Genomic DNA, 14,693 nt, shown 5'->3' with positions numbered 1-14,693 from the left:
TAGTGACCTTCTAAGGTGAGAAGGGCACCTGAGGCAAAGTCTAGGTCCCTGGGGTTCCACAGCCTGGTGCCCACGCAGCCTCCACCCCTCTGTCCGACCCGGAGTCCTCCCAGAGAAAAAGCGGAGTCCAGGGCAGGGAGGGGCCTCCACATTTTATTAGGAAGAGGGCAGAAGCAGAGGCTGGAAGCAGAGCAGCCGAGTTCTTAACGACAGATAAATTAACCGCAGCACAGGGATGGGGGCTGGGGACTGGGCCAGGCGCTTCAATATAAAAAAAATAACAAAAAGACAGACAAATGGACCCCAGAGACATGGGGCAGGGAGGGCAGCACCATCCAGACAGCAGGGAGGACCAGGGCAGACAGAGAGAGAAGGCAACTTGACCCTTTGCCCCTAGACTCCACCGGCCCGGGGCCTCTGGGCTAGTTCCACGGGGCTCCAGGGCAGGGAGCGGCCGGGTTGGGCAGAGATGGCACAGCTGGCGGGCGGGAAGCCCAGCACCACAGGATGGCTCAGCCTGAAAGGGAGAGCGGGGGCCAGGACACAGCGACCTTGAACCCCCAGTCCCTCGGAGGAAGAGCCTTACTCCAGGTGAGAGAAGGGACCAAGGGTGGGGTCTCTCCCTGAGCTGAGAGCGGTCATCTCCTCCACAGCAGCGGTGGACAGTGGGGTGTGTCAGGGACCCCCTTCACCTTCTGATCCATCTGCCTTCTTGGTCCCTGCAGGGAGGGGCCCCACCTGCCCCGAGGGATGGGGCACGAGGAGAGCTGGTCCAGTCAGTGGTTTCCAACTCCAGAGAGGGGCCATCGTGCGGCGTAGCCCCTCAGCCCTGACTCCCACAGGAGGAGAGCGAATCGTAGAGGGAGTCGCTGAGAGACTCTGAGGTCTCCAAACCTGGGGGACCCCCACTGGCCACTCTCCCTTCCTCGCCCATGTCCGACGTGCTGGGTGTGCGGCTACCTCCGAATGCTGGGCCCTGGGGTGGAGGGGCTGGGCGGCTGGGCTCCAGGCTCCGCTTCCGGTCCACGGGCAGGGCCTGGGAAAGGAAGGGAAGCTCAGGAGGAGGCGCCTTTCACCTCCCAGGCGGGCCTGAAAAGTGCTGGGCTCCTCCCACCTGATAGGGTGCTGCCCATGGGGCCCACCAAGGCGACCAGAGGCACAACTGAGTGTGGTCCTGCCAATGTTCTGTGGGGAGAGAAACCCTTTCTCCAAGAGCAGTATGAGAAGGGGGAGGTGGTTGGCTGTCCAGAGGGGCATCCAAGGGAGCTCACCCTTCAGCCTCTTCTAAGACAGGAACTGGGCTCCCCATGTCATCCCCCCCGCCCTCTGGGCCTGTCCCCTTTCCCCTCTGGTCATGCTCACCATGGGGGTCCTGGGCAGCCCCTCCAATTGTCGGGATGGGCAAAGAAAAGGGTCAGTGGAGCTGTTGGTTGCCCTTGCGTTGGGGAAAGTCCAGTTCTTAGCCAGCTGGACGGGAGGGGGAGGACCTGGGTCTTCACAGGGATCTGCAAGGGGACAAGGGGAAGGTGGATGGTGGTGGGCAGAGTTCCAGGGATGACACACCCTTCCACACAGACACTTACCATCAGGACAGGGCTGATGGCCCCGGTGGCCGGGAGTGGCGGTGAGCAGCGCGGGGAAGGCCGGCATGCTAGGGTGCCGCCCGCTCACCAGCAGCTCCTCTATGCCCGGCACCTCACGCTCCAGCGTGTGGGCACGGCGGGGGACTTTGGTAAGGGGTGGGGGCCGAGCCGGGGGCACTCCGGGTGGGGGGTCCAGCTGTGGTGGCTTTGTCTTGGGAAGATTCTTGCTGGGGGTCCCATTGCTGCCATGGTCTGGGGGTGGAAAGGTCCCAATGCCACTGTCCAGGGTTCGAGTCAAGGAGCCACAGGCTGGGGAGGGGAGGGGAAGTTGGGGATGTGAGGCCATGGTCTCAGCCCCTCCACCACCTTCTTCTGGCTTCCTGCCTCAGCCCAGGCTCCCCACCTGGTCATGGCCCCTCCCGGCCCAACCAGCTGTCAGCCCTGCCAGTCCTCCCGCTCCACTCCCCTAGACTTGCAGGGATATGTGTGGGGGGCTGGCCGGGGACCCGAGGGCAGGGAAGGATTTAATTCTGTGCAGCCCCAATGCCCACCTGGTGCTTGGCCCCAAGATGGTGCTCAGGGCCTTGCACCTGCTGCAGTGACAGGAAAGGAACAAAGTGGGCAGGGGGTGAGGGACGGGTCCCATCCTTGGCCCCTGACCCTGCTGACCTGTGAAGTGTGAGGTGGGCACTGGCTCAGCCAGGTTGTCCTCTGAGGGCATCTCTTCCCGCCTTCCTGACTCGCTGTTCGGCTGTGTGGGGGTACGGGAGACCTCAGGATGCCTTCCTTCCGCCCCCTCCTAGGCCCCTACCCACGCTCCGTTATTAGGACCCCTGGAGCCCACCAGCCCCCAGAGACCAAGAGCACACCCACCAGCTTCCACGCCCCAGGGAAGTGGACCCTCCAAGGGGCGGGACATCGAGCCAGGCCACAGAGCCAGACCCAATACCTAGCCATCAAGAGCCTACCTTTCCAGGAGGTTTTCCACAGCCCTGAAGAGGCCCCACCAGGCCATTTCGAGGCCCACAGGCTGGCCAGGGGTTCTTGGGGTCAGAGGACACTGGCTGGAAATCGCCATACTCGGGTTTGGGCTCCCGCCAGTTCTTGGGCGGCAGCTCCTTGCCATCCACCCTACGGGCAGCAGTGTAGACGAAGGTGAAGGAAGGCCTGGGTGCATCCACTCCAACCTCACTCCCGCTGGTGGGGGTGGGTCTTGTGAAATCCCCACTGCCCTCTGCCCCCAGGATAGAGGATGTAGCCCTGCTGGCTGCTGCCAGCAACCCCTCCTGATGCTGGGGACAGGCAGAGACTCTAGGGAAAACCTGAGAGAAACAGCAGGGGCAGGGGAGATGGGACAAGTTCCCCAAAGCCATACAAGGTCAGGCCCAGAGATCTCTCGATACCATTTGCTAGTAGATGGCAGCCTGGTCACCTCCTGTCCATACATGACACACCCCACCTGGTGCCCAACCCCCAGGGACATTCTGCCTCATCTGGCCCGGATGAAGCAACCCCGAGACCAGACAGATGGGCCCTTCTCTGCGACCCTGCTCCCGCCACCGAATCTGAGTGGGCAAGATGGGAAGGGGAGCCCCCTTGTGCAATAGGGCAGAAAATCCCAGAGTGAGCTATCAGCCCCCGGTTGGGAACCAGCAGTTCCCTAACTTCTTATGCAGGCAGCACTTCCGGTGCCTCGGCTGACGCCAGAGACGATTTAGGAAACCGTGGATGGTCAGCTCCCCTTAAATGAGAAGCCGGTCTCAGCACGTGCAACACCACACAGCCAGAGAGGAGCAGAGCTGGGGCACAAACCCCAGGCTTTGGATCCAAGACCCAGTCTCTCCTCTGGGCCAGGCTGTTAACCTCCAGCTGCTCTGGTGGCATTGTACTTGACCCCCTACCCTTTCTGCTCTCAGGAAAAGCAGTCCCAGCCCCAGGCGGGCCCAGGGAGGGAAGAGCAGCCCCCAGCCACTCGCACCCGCAGCCTGGTCCCTGGCCACCCTCACCTGTTGAGGAGCTGCTGCATGAAGGTGTCTGCGCCCTGGTACATGCCAGCCAGCTGGCCCTGCACCTGCCCCAGCCCGGTACTCGGTCCCGGGGCTGGGCCTCCAGGCCGTGGCCGGGCCCTGCTGCTCAGGTAGGCCTTCTCCTCCTCCAGGGCCCGGCGCAGGTCTTCTGCCTTAGCCATCAGCTTGGAGATGTTGAGGCTCTCGGCCTCCAGCTTCCGGGCTTCCATCTTGCCCTCCTTCCGGAGCGGGGAGCCCCCGCCGGCCCCTTCCTTGCTCTTGGCGGTCTCGGTGCGGCGGTTCAGTGCCGGTAGCTTGCTCTTCTTCAGGCCGAACCAGCTGGCGATGCTGCTGGCGTTGCGGTGCTTGGCCTCGGTGCCCGGCGCCCGCTCCTGGCCCTGCAGCCGCAGCACGTTCTCCTCAATGCCCTTCATCACCTTCTCCTCGATGGCTGAGTGTGGGGCCCGGCCCTCTGGGCCTTGGCTGGGGTCTGCAGGGCCGGGGGTGGGGGCCATAGACTGGGCCGGAGCACCGCCACAGTCAGCCCAAGGAGGGCCCTTCCCCTTGTCAGGCTTCGGGGGCTCCTTGGTGGTCGGTGGGGCCACAGGGCGCGGTACCACCTTGGTGGGTGACTTGGAAGGCAGCTTCGTCGGGCTGCCATGGGGGCTCTTACTGGGCTTGCCAAGGCTGGGGGCTGAGGTTGGTGCTTTGGCAGGGGTGCGGGGTCCCTGGGGGCACAGGGCCCCTGCCAGCCGGCTCTTGGCCAGCTCCACTTTGGTGAGGCAGCTCCGTGGTGAGACGGGCTCCAGGTCCACCCGGGCCCCCATGGAGTGGGAGGAGTAGATGCGGGCCCCGGGGTCTCCCAGGAGCCCAGGTTCTTGCTGCTTCAGGCTGCTCGTGCCCAAGGCCACTGCCCCCCGCAGGGCCCCCTTGGCTTCTGGCCCCTCAGGAGGCCTGGGGGTGGGAGGCGCCATGTCTCCAGGGCTCTCCCCAGACCTCCCTGCTCCCCGGGCCTTCTCGGTGCCAGGCTTGGCTGGCACCCCATTCTTCTCTGGCCCCTCGGGGCCAGTCTTCAGTTTCCCCAGGGCCGCCAGTCTGTCCCGCAGAGGGGTGTAGCCAGGATCCCCAGGGCGCCGCCCGGCCCCCTGGTTGGGTTTCTTGGATGAGCTGCTGGGGGTCCGGCGGCCAGGATGGGGAGACTCCGAGCCAGTTTTGTCCAGACTCTTCTCCTGGGCACTCCCATAGGTGCAGGGTTCTGGGAGGCAAGGGCTGGAGGGAGCTCCAGGACTTCTGAGGACCTCAGGGGCCCGTGGCACCTCCAGAGTTAATTGTGGGTAGGTGGGTACCTGCAGTGGGGATGGAGGTGGCTCTGGGGAAGGCCCCCTAAAGGTGCTCCGGGAAAGGTCCAGAATGTTCTCATAGCAGGGAGAAACCACGGGTCCCGGGGACAGTGTGGTAGACAAGGCTGGCGGGGGTGGTCTGAGCTGTGCAGAGTCCAGAGCTGCGGAGCAGGGGGAAGGGCTGGTGGGCAGGCCCTGTGCTCCCTCCGGGGATAGCTCTCCTCCACCCAGACCCCTGCGGGCCAGTAGTGGGGAGGGGCTGCCATCAGAGCCACTGTTTCGACAGGGAATTCGGGAGTTCCGGGGAAGCTGGGGGCTGAGCTGGGGGCCTCCTGGGCTGGGGACCTTCTCCGAAGCTGGAGGCAGCTTTAGAAACTTGAGACCTCTGGCTGGAGAGGGCAGAAGTGGCCCCTGGGCTTCCCCAGAAGAGGGGCCAATTTGGAGCTTGCTTTTCACCTGAGATGAGGAGTAGGGGTGGCCAGGCCGTGAGCCCAGGGGGGCATCACCCGCACCCATGAACATGCTGAGGAAGGGGAGGGGCCCCTGGCCCTCTGAGGTAGCACCAAAGCCTGGCCTCTGGGCCTCTGGAGTAACCCCATCCCAAGCTGACTTGGGGAGGCCTTTGGACTTGGACAGCTGTGGGGGCCCCTGTTCTGGAGAAGATGGCTGCCCGGGACCTGGCGGGTCCCCGCTGAGTGGGCCCACAGCCCCGGCCAAGAAGGCCTGCAGGTAAGACTCTGTGTCCTCAAGGAGCTGGCCCAGGTTCAACTGTTTGCGGGCCAGGGCCCCAAGTAGGGTGTCCGGGCTGGGTGCCTCATTGGGGTCACCCGCCTCATCAGAGGAGGAGGAGGAGCTGCTGCCTGGGGCACAGGGGGGCCCAGAGCCAGTGCCTGGAGCCTGGGAGGGGCCCCTGCCAGGGCCCCAGATCCGCCCAGCACCCTCGTCCTCCCCTGGGCCCCCCAAGAGGCGCTCCCAGTGTAGCAGGCCTCCCAGGCTACCAGGGCCTAGGAGCAGGTAGGGGGCCCAGGAGGAGGGTTCGGGTTGGGGTGGGCCACACAGCTCGCCATTGATGGGCTCTGGGGAGCCAGGACCCTCGCTGGGAGGTCGCCACGGGGTGGCAGGCGAGCAAAGCAGCAAGGGGTCGGTCTCTTCCAGGGCTCTCAGCACCTCCAGGATCTGCGCTTTCTTTCGAAGGAACGGGGACAGGGCATCCAGGGCCAGCGGTGGGGCGGCCGGGGGTCCTGGGCCTCCTGGCCGTAGCTGCTGCTCCCAACATACCTTTGGGGAGAAAGGACGTGAGCAGGAGCCCATGTGCAGGTCCAGGACCTGAGCTGGACCAGACGGACTGTGTCAGGAACATAGCGGGCCTGGTTTTGTCGGAGTCCTCACAAGGAACGAACAGCTTCTCTGATAGGACAGCTCAGCTTTCTCAAGTCACTGGGCCCTGGTTACCCCACCTCTTCCTCCTGGTGTACCTGGGGCGGGGTGCAGACTTCCCCCACTGCTATTTGGGTTAGCAGGGCTGACACCACCTACAACCTGGATATCTATGTTTGCCCCAGGGGAGGGAGGCCTGTCTGTTTTCCAGGCTCCAGAAAGAACACAGAGACTCAAGATGGGGAGGCAATGGGGCCAAGCGCTAAGTCAGTCCCTGCTGGAAAGCCCAGGCCTTCTCAGGTCAGACAGCTGTGCTGCAGACCTGCTCCCCCGGGAGGCGGGAACTAGGGAAACTCCATGGCAAGCCTCTCCCTGTTTCTGCCCAGCTCCTTCTTGGGCCCAGCTCATCTGGCAAAGTGGTTAACTACCTGCACCCTTGAGCCAGACTATGCAGGTTCAAGTCCCAGTTCTACTGCTCAACTAGATGTATGAACTCAGCAAGTTTTTTAACTTGAGCTCCATGGCATCGCCTATAAAATGGGGTGGTGATTATGCTTAACCTCATAAAATAAAGCAAATCAGAGAAGCAAAAGAATAAATGAATAATAGTTCTAGACTTGAATAAATAGAGGCAATTGTAAATATAGACCAAAAATTACTAAAAAATATGTGAGACCCAGGTGTGCAGCACCGAGTGAGAGCTCAGGAAAGGTGATCCACACAAGTCTACCACTAATTAACTTTGCTTGCAAGGCTAGCGATCGCCAGTGGGGTCCTGTTTCTCTCGGTCTAAGGCTGACCGCTGAGGGCTCACACCTAGATGGGCATCTGGGCCCCAGGAAGCGGGCCTTTCTCCTGGGACTCCTTAGGAAAAAGCAACGTAGTAGTGACTAACGAGTCCGTTGCCAGTGAAACCACAGACCACTGTGCCCAGCCCTCCTACCTCTCTCTGCCCTGCACAGTGCCCCAGAGGCAGCGAGGTGGTCGGTCCCTCGGCAGAGCTCAGGGAGGGGGAGGCCGGGGGCTCTGATGGCGGCTGGAGCGGCGTTAGTGGGATCTGCAGGTAAGAGGTAGAGTCAGCCCAGGGGTGCTCTGTCCAGAGACCCTGCCCCCTCCTGAAGTTCGGCCTTCCCCTTGTGTTCTTCCAAGTCTGCTCCTTCAGGGGATGGATGTCTCTTGGCCTTCAGTGTGGCTTCTGCCACTGTCCCCACCACTTGGACAGAGGAGCCCTGGGAGACCGTGCACAGGTGGAATGAAGCCATGTGGCCCCAGGTGACAGGGAGATGGGGCTGATTTGGGGCTCTGGAGAAAGAACAACATCCCTGGGGCAGAGGACAGTGGCCAGTCTAATTTGGGTGCCCCCGGAGACTCCAAGGGCACTCTGTTTCTCTGCGGAGCCCCTTCCTATTCTGACTGCCTGTGACCCGAGCCTCCCTGGGATGGCTGAGACTAAGGGAAAGGCATTTGTTACTGGGTCGGAGAACAGAGGTGTTAGGAATTATCATTTCTGTCCTCCCCCAACTGGTCCCTGAGGATGACGAAGTTACCACTAATCACCGGTCACTTCTCTCTCCGTCCCTGAGAATGTCATTTTCATCTCCAAGGCATCTTGACTAGATAGGAGTTAGCTTAAAACTCCTGCTTCCGTGGCCTTTCTCCCTCTTCTGAGGGGGTTGGGAGTGGGGGCCAGCTACAGCTCAGATCCTCACTCTTCTGGTCTGGAAGCTGCTTGGCTATTTGTCTCCCTGACCTGGTTTGGTGGCTTTACCAACCCCTTATCCACAAAGCAGAAGTAATTTTTCCTTTTTCATCTAAAGCATCTTTGTGCTCCAAGTCTCCTACCCCTGTCCACTGCCTAAAGGAGACAGTCTGGACCCCTCCACCAGCTTTCTGGGCCCAGCCTGCTGGTCCTTCCCTCCACTTCTGGCTCTCACTCACTGCCCCTTCCACAGCCTTCATTCCAGCCCAGCCCAACAGCTTGCTTCTGCCTCAGTTTCCCCGAGGTTCCTCCCACAGGGCCTCCCTTCTCCCCACCCCCAACTCTACTTTTCACATCACCTGTGCAGCAAGGCACAGATCCAGTGTCACCTCCTTAAGGCCACTTTGCTGGCCTCTCACCCCTTTGGGCCCCCAGATGTTACAGCCCCATATGATGGCTACCTGTGGACCTGCTTTAGCTTGGAGCAGTACAGCCCCGAGGGTTTCTGTGCTCGGCACAGACACAGCCCCGTCCAATTCCATGTCCAATTCCATATACGTGTTGGCAAAGGCACTGCTCACTGTAAGAGCTTAATTAGCATTTGCTCAATGGAGCTTTCATCATAACAAAGCACAGCCTGAGAGTAACATTAATAATGATAAAGCAGCTGCTAGTTATTGACCACGACTAAGGGCCAAACACTATATAGTATTTCATTTCATCCTCACGACAACCGGCAACATAAGGATCTTAATCTTCACTTATGAGAAAAAAACTGGGGTTCATAAGGTTAAATAATTTGCCCAGGGTCACACAGCTAAGAATTAGCTCAGTTAGGGACCCCATCCAAGCGTTATCTGAGGCCAAGGTTCATGCTCTTTTTATTATGTCATGTTACTGCTGGGGAAGATAGAGCTATTATTGCCCCAAACCCTCAAAGGCCCCAGATTTCATTTTAGTGATTTAAGGATGCTCCACACCTCTGTTATCACTCGTCACCAAGGAAAGGCATGAACGGGGTAGGCTTGGCTAGTGGGCTTAGGCCTCTGGGGAGTCCAGGTGACCTTGGTAGCAGGGACAGATCCAGGACAGGAAGACCTACATGGTCACTGTCACCAACTCAGACCCAGCTCCGCACAGGCTTGGGAACAGAGCCTCCAAAAAGGCCAGAGTGATGAGAAGCCTCAGCCAGGGGCTGGGGCTTCCCAGCGAGCTGTGGAACATCCTGCCTAAGGTCTGGGGGCCAAGAGTTGCCTGGCTTGCATCAGACAGGCATGCACATTCAGACAGATACACACAGAAGGTGCTTCTCTTGTTGTCAAGGTTGGGGGTGGGGCCGGGATATGCTGACCTCAGAACCCGAGGTTCACCTCCACTCCCTGGGGCTGGGCCCGGTCCTCCCACCCCCAATCTCACCCAGCCTTGGGGCTCCTGATAGAGAGACCGCAAGTGACATCTTTTTCTGTTGTTGTTTTAAGTCCAGTATAGAGCATGAACTCACGACCTTGAGATCAAGACCTGAGCTGAGATCAAGAGTCAGCTGCTTAACCGACTGAGCCACCCAGGTTCCCCCAAGTGACATCTTGACTGAGTTCAGGATTCACTACTAGTAGCTTCTGCTTTTCCTGGGTAAGGCAGGTCTACGATCAGGGCTAGCGTTTGAGGACATGCCTGTGTGTCACTGGGCGAGCGTAGGCAACTATGCGCACACACAGAGTGACCCAGGGGGAAGTGCCTTTCCTGACCTCTCTGTGACACCCAGCACTGGGCGCTTTACACCCAGCCCCACCCCTGCCCCTGGCCAAGAAGAAGCAACTCAGTGGCCAAAGGAGCCCCTTGGGAGCTTGAAATCATTGCATTTTCAGCCTCCGCCCATCGCCCCACACAGAGCCAGAGCCAAGCAAGAACCTTCTCTGTCAACAACAAGGGATGCCCTCCAGCGGGGCAAGGAGCACCTGGGAGGTGGGGGAGGGCCAAGCTGGAGGGGACTCAGGGAATCTTCCTCTGCCCATCTAAGGCTCACATCTATCAGGCTTCCTCATAGGGCCACAGCTCCCAGAACGGATGGGATGGCTGGTGGCCTGCTTCTTCAGGTGTCAGGAGAGAAGGAGGTGATGAAGCTGATGGGGCTGGGAGTGGCAGGAAGCTGAGGTAGGAGAAGGGAAGGTGAAGCTTGTGCCCACCTGAGGGAGGGAGCCCGTCGTCAGCTGGAGTTTCTGCTGAAACAGGGCGCTCAACATCTGGTTCTGCCGTTCCAGGTCAAACACCCTCTTCTTCAGCCTGATGCACTCCTCCCGCAGGTCCTGAGCCCGGGGAGGTGGACGGAAACAAGGACAGCATGGCAGGGAGGGGGTGAGGGGTAGGAGCCCAGTCTCCTTCACCAGAGTGACGGGCACTCCCACTGTGCATGCCCTTCTCCTGCAGCCTCCTAGTCTAGGGGGAGCTGAGCCTGCCTGTGTTGACAGCGGTCACATTTTCTGGGGATGATAAATTCTCTAAAGTCTACCACCCCCAGTGGGAGGTAAATCCCACTCCCTTTGGCATCTTTCCCATCCCTTGAGCCAACCCCGGCCTCTTAGAAACCACACATCAAAGAAGGGCCCATATAAGGCAGAGGAAGACCTGGGGGTCAGAGTGGCTCAGAAGTCAAGAAGTTCCCACAGTACTTGAGTAAATATTTAGATGCCACCTTATGCTCACAATATTAACACTGTGATCAGGGCCATCACGATCTGGAGAAGCCTGCTGGGGCCAGGACTGGGGAAGGGTTCAAGCCCAAATCAAAGTTACTCAGAGACCTGGCCTTACCTAGCCCACCTGTGCCTCCAGGCAGAACAGTATGGACCTGTCCGAGGTGGGGAGAAGGAGCCTTGTTGGAGGGTCAATAGACCATTTCCACCAAGCTCCCTCCTCTAGCCCCTGCGTGAATAGGCTCAGGGGTCCTCAGGAAGGACTCCCCCTCCTATATTCAGGGCCTCTCCCCAGGGTGTCTGGGCTCAGGGGTGAGAAGGTCTCCCCATCTCCCCATGGCCGCTTACCTTCTGGTTTAGCAGTGCCTGCACCACATGGTTGGCAACCTGGGGACAGAGGGCCCAAGGCAGAGCTTCAGCCCACTGGCCTCTGCCTGGAGCACTGACAGTCTGTGCCCCTCCCCGCTTCCCCAGCTCTCCCTGCATCAGTCCCCCTGGAGACCTCACAGACCTCATCTAGACAGCGCTCATAGGTCTCCCGCTGGTTTTCATTGGCCTGGGCAAGTGCCGAGTTCTCTGCCTGCAGGAGGGAGAAAGAGGGCCAACAAGGAGGCTCTGGGATCATTCCTACACCAGAGCAAACTCCTTAGTGAGGAAAGGGAAGCATGGGGTCTACCAGCTACACCAGCTCTGGCTGGATTCCCCACAGCCAGGCCTACAGAGACGGATGGAAGGCATCAGAAAGGCAGAGCTGAGATAGCTGGTTTTCTATAAACCCCAACCTCAGTCAGGGAGGTCAGAGGGACTGCAGAGACATGGTGGCCAAGAGGACCTAAGCTGGGAGGTGCCAGAAATAATCATTGTTTCCCTGGAGGGAGGGCAAAGGAGGCTGAAGGGAAGAGGGCAGTGTCTTAAGAACATGGTGAAGAGCTTGGTCCCTTGTCTCTCAACCCCTAAGTCCTGGGTCATCTAAACCCTTCTTCCTGGGGCCTCTGTGACCACACCTTTCCTAGACCGGCAAGGGCATGAAAATCGGGGGAGACAAAGGGTAAAAGGATAAAGAAGGGAGCCATCTGGGGGCTAGGACAGCCCTGCTCCTGTGCATGCTCTTGCCGCAAGCCGCACTCCCCCACCCCCAGTCCAGGTTGGAGAGCTCAGAGCAAAGAAAGGGCTTCTCAGAGGATCTTTGCTAAAGAATGTTCGGCTCTGCTCCAGCCCAGCAAAACCGGTTGAGAGGAAGGTCCACCCACATGCATAAAGCCTACCCAAGGTCCTGAGGGCCCTGCCACCCCCACCCTGCCTGGTGCCCCACCTCTAGCTCCCGAAGTCGGTGCAGCAGCTCCTGGCAGGTGCCCGGCTCCGTGCCGCTGTCACCACCCTCTCCAGGCCTCGGCTTTCCAGGACTCCCAGCGGGCTGGTCCATGGCCTCTGACATCGGGCCCTGGGAACACGTGAGAGACACCGGGCAGGCTACTCCAGGGCACAGGGTGGAGGAGAGTGGAGGAGGAGGACGACAAAACCTTGTCAGCATTCTGGAAGTTTAGTGTGACTGATGGGCCACTGACACTGTAACAACTCAGGCTCTTCTGATCCCAGGACAGACATACTCTTCCCATTTTAAGAACGGAGACCATTGTTTTACAAACCTCAGTCCCTGCGCTCATCCTACCACAGGTCACACAGACGCTGGCCAACGGCCAAGAAAGCTGAATTCTCTGCTGCAGTCTGCCTCGAACTGGCACACTCCATCTTCCAGGCACAGTGCGAGTAAGCCCACTGCCTCACCAGCTCCCTGCTCCCGAACAGGCCCCAATGGCCCAGTCTCGGGGTGCATGCCATTCCCTCTGCAGGGGTCCTCTGACACCTCCCGCTTTCCGTCCAGCAAGTCCTTCCTATGTATTCTTCAGGGTTCCTGCTCCAAGTCCAGGTCAGGCACCACTCCCTCGTGGTTTTGGAACCACCTTCCCGGGAGGGTCCACCCGTGAAGGCAGGGACTCTGCATTCATTTCCCTGCCCAGACTCCCACTCCTTGGTGGGCTACCTGGCATGTCTGGGACAGACTGATGACAAAAGTGACTTGCTTGTCACTGCCTGCGAACGGCACAGCCAGGCTTCTGTCCTGTGTCATGACATATAGGTCACTGGACTATGGCCGTAGTTCCTGGCTGTACCTGACAAGCCTTCGGCTGCTATTTGAGTTGCAATTTCTCTCCTAGAGGAAAGTCCTCATGACCTTCTTTTGCACAAATAGTGCAGAAATTTCCAGGAGATGGGAAAACCCATCCTAATGTAAAAGGGGGGAGGCCCCCAGTCCACCACAGATTATGTGCCTCTCTGACCCACTGTAGCCCCCACAAAAGGAGCTTAGCACTTTCAGACCAAGGAAGAGAGGAGCCCTCTAGCAGCTCAGTGGGCAGGCATCTGAACCACCCCTCCTCTGTCCCCTGCAGTGGGGCACAGGGAATGCCTTCCCCACCCCCCACCCTTCTCCTCCAGTCCCCCTCTGTCCCCCATAGCAGGCACAGGCTCAAAGCCCCTCACCTGTCTCTGCCTCCTCACCCAGGCTGGCAGCCAGAATGGTCACGCTAGCAGCCAGAATGGTCACCTCACCTATGGAGAAAGAGGGAGACGATATCAGTCATGCATTCCACAAGCATTTACTGGGCTCCTGTTGTGTGCCAGGCACCGGGTCTTGGGGATCAACAAGCCAGAGAAAGCCCTGCCTCTATGAAGCTTCCATTCTACTAGGGGCGGGGGCAGATGATGCACAGAGAAGCCAATGGACATACGTCAGGTCCCAATATGGCACCGAGAGGTGACACCAAAACAGAGAGCTCGGGGACATCCAGATGAAATCCTGGAGCAGGAAGAGCACTGCAGGCTGAGAAAAGAGCCAGTGCAAAGGGCCAGCTGTCAGCCGGACATCATTCAGATACCAAAGAGGGATGGGCAGCAACACATGAGGCTTTATGGCCCTTTGGCAACACACACTGGCTTCTTTAATCCTCACAACCACAAAGGGGATGCCATGCTCTCCGCAACACCTATATCAGAACTAAGGAAACCAAAGAGCAGGAAATTATGCTCCCAATGGAGTGTATCCTGTGTGCCAAGCAGAGTGTTGGCACTTTCTCAGACACCACTGCCCTCAATCCTAACTTTATGAGGGGAGGCACCGGCTGGGGTGAGGGGGTGGTGCCTGCAGGTGAAGGAGGCTTCACGAAGTCCCCCAACCCGCCTCCCTTTCCCCCTCCATAGCCGGCCTCTCTGTACACATGTAAGTTGCACTGTAAGCTCCTGATCTTTGATAAGGTCCTTGGAGTCTCCGGGCTCCCGGAGCTAAGCCAATGGGACAGATCTGGATGAGAATCCCGACTCTCCAAAATCTGTTTCTTCACCTAGAAAAGGGGCCTAAGAATACTTAGCCCAAATGGATGTTGGAGAATGAACTGAGATCGTCTGTGTAGAGGGTCTTATATGAACTCTATAAATAGGGACTTTTCACGAGCCTATCCTGACAGGGGTATGATGCGAAGTCCTGCCTCGTTCCCTGCCCCTGCTGGATGTTCATCTGTAAGGAACCCCGAGGCCCAGGCTCCTCCCTGTGGGGTCTGGGCAGTGGGGCCACCCTGCAGACCTGATTGTGACACCCATTAACCCCGCACTCAGGGGCTCCCTCCTCCTCAACCTGCTCCCCCAACCAGCTGCTCACCAAGCCTTACCCCAGAGGGAGAAAGGGGTGATTGCAAAAGGACAGAACCTTCTTTCCCAGTGAGAGAGACTGTGTGCCCCTGTATGGAGGACAGCGGGCAGTGGCCTTCTGAAAACTGTAGGAAAAAACTTAGAATACTTATTTTTAAAACACTTTACAACAATCTCAAGTCCTTTGTTATTTTAACATCATGAAAAATGTATTGAGTATAACTTCATTTGCTCATGACATTATCGTGTTTGGTATTTTTAGAAATGGACGGGCTTGGAAAAAAATGAAAAAAATT

The 14,693-nt window shown here is 58.8% G+C and overlaps 1 protein-coding gene across 7 annotated transcripts in view; it reads right to left on the bottom strand.

Moving 5' to 3' along the window:
• Window positions 1-672: 672 nt before the first annotated feature.
• The window catches only part of NCKAP5L (NCK associated protein 5 like), a 30,214-nt gene continuing 16,193 nt past the window's right edge, over window positions 673-14,693 (bottom strand). For 3 of the 7 annotated variants that reach the window (XM_047743243.1, XM_047743239.1, XM_047743240.1), the window contains 12 exons: window positions 13,237-13,305; window positions 12,008-12,165; window positions 11,207-11,275; window positions 11,044-11,082; window positions 10,189-10,308; window positions 7,250-7,363; window positions 3,590-6,207; window positions 2,552-2,714; window positions 2,253-2,334; window positions 1,584-1,892; window positions 1,363-1,505; window positions 673-1,036 (listed from right to left, as the gene is read on the bottom strand). In XM_047743243.1, the coding sequence (XP_047599199.1) occupies window positions 824-1,036; window positions 1,363-1,505; window positions 1,584-1,892; window positions 2,253-2,334; window positions 2,552-2,714; window positions 3,590-6,207; window positions 7,250-7,363; window positions 10,189-10,308; window positions 11,044-11,082; window positions 11,207-11,275; window positions 12,008-12,130 (3,993 nt within the window). In that variant the 5' untranslated portion in view covers window positions 12,131-12,165; window positions 13,237-13,305 and the 3' untranslated portion in view covers window positions 673-823. The remainder of the gene's footprint in view (window positions 1,037-1,362; window positions 1,506-1,583; window positions 1,893-2,252; window positions 2,335-2,551; window positions 2,715-3,589; window positions 6,208-7,249; window positions 7,364-10,188; window positions 10,309-11,043; window positions 11,083-11,206; window positions 11,276-12,007; window positions 12,166-13,236; window positions 13,306-14,693) is intronic. The other 4 variants (XM_047743242.1, XM_047743244.1, XM_047743241.1 and 1 more) reach the window with 3 other exon arrangements.

This window comes from Lutra lutra, chromosome 8 (genome assembly GCF_902655055.1).
Source record: "Lutra lutra chromosome 8, mLutLut1.2, whole genome shotgun sequence".
NCBI lineage: Eukaryota > Metazoa > Chordata > Mammalia > Carnivora > Mustelidae > Lutra > Lutra lutra.
This window is presented reverse-complemented; position numbering and strand designations above follow the sequence as displayed.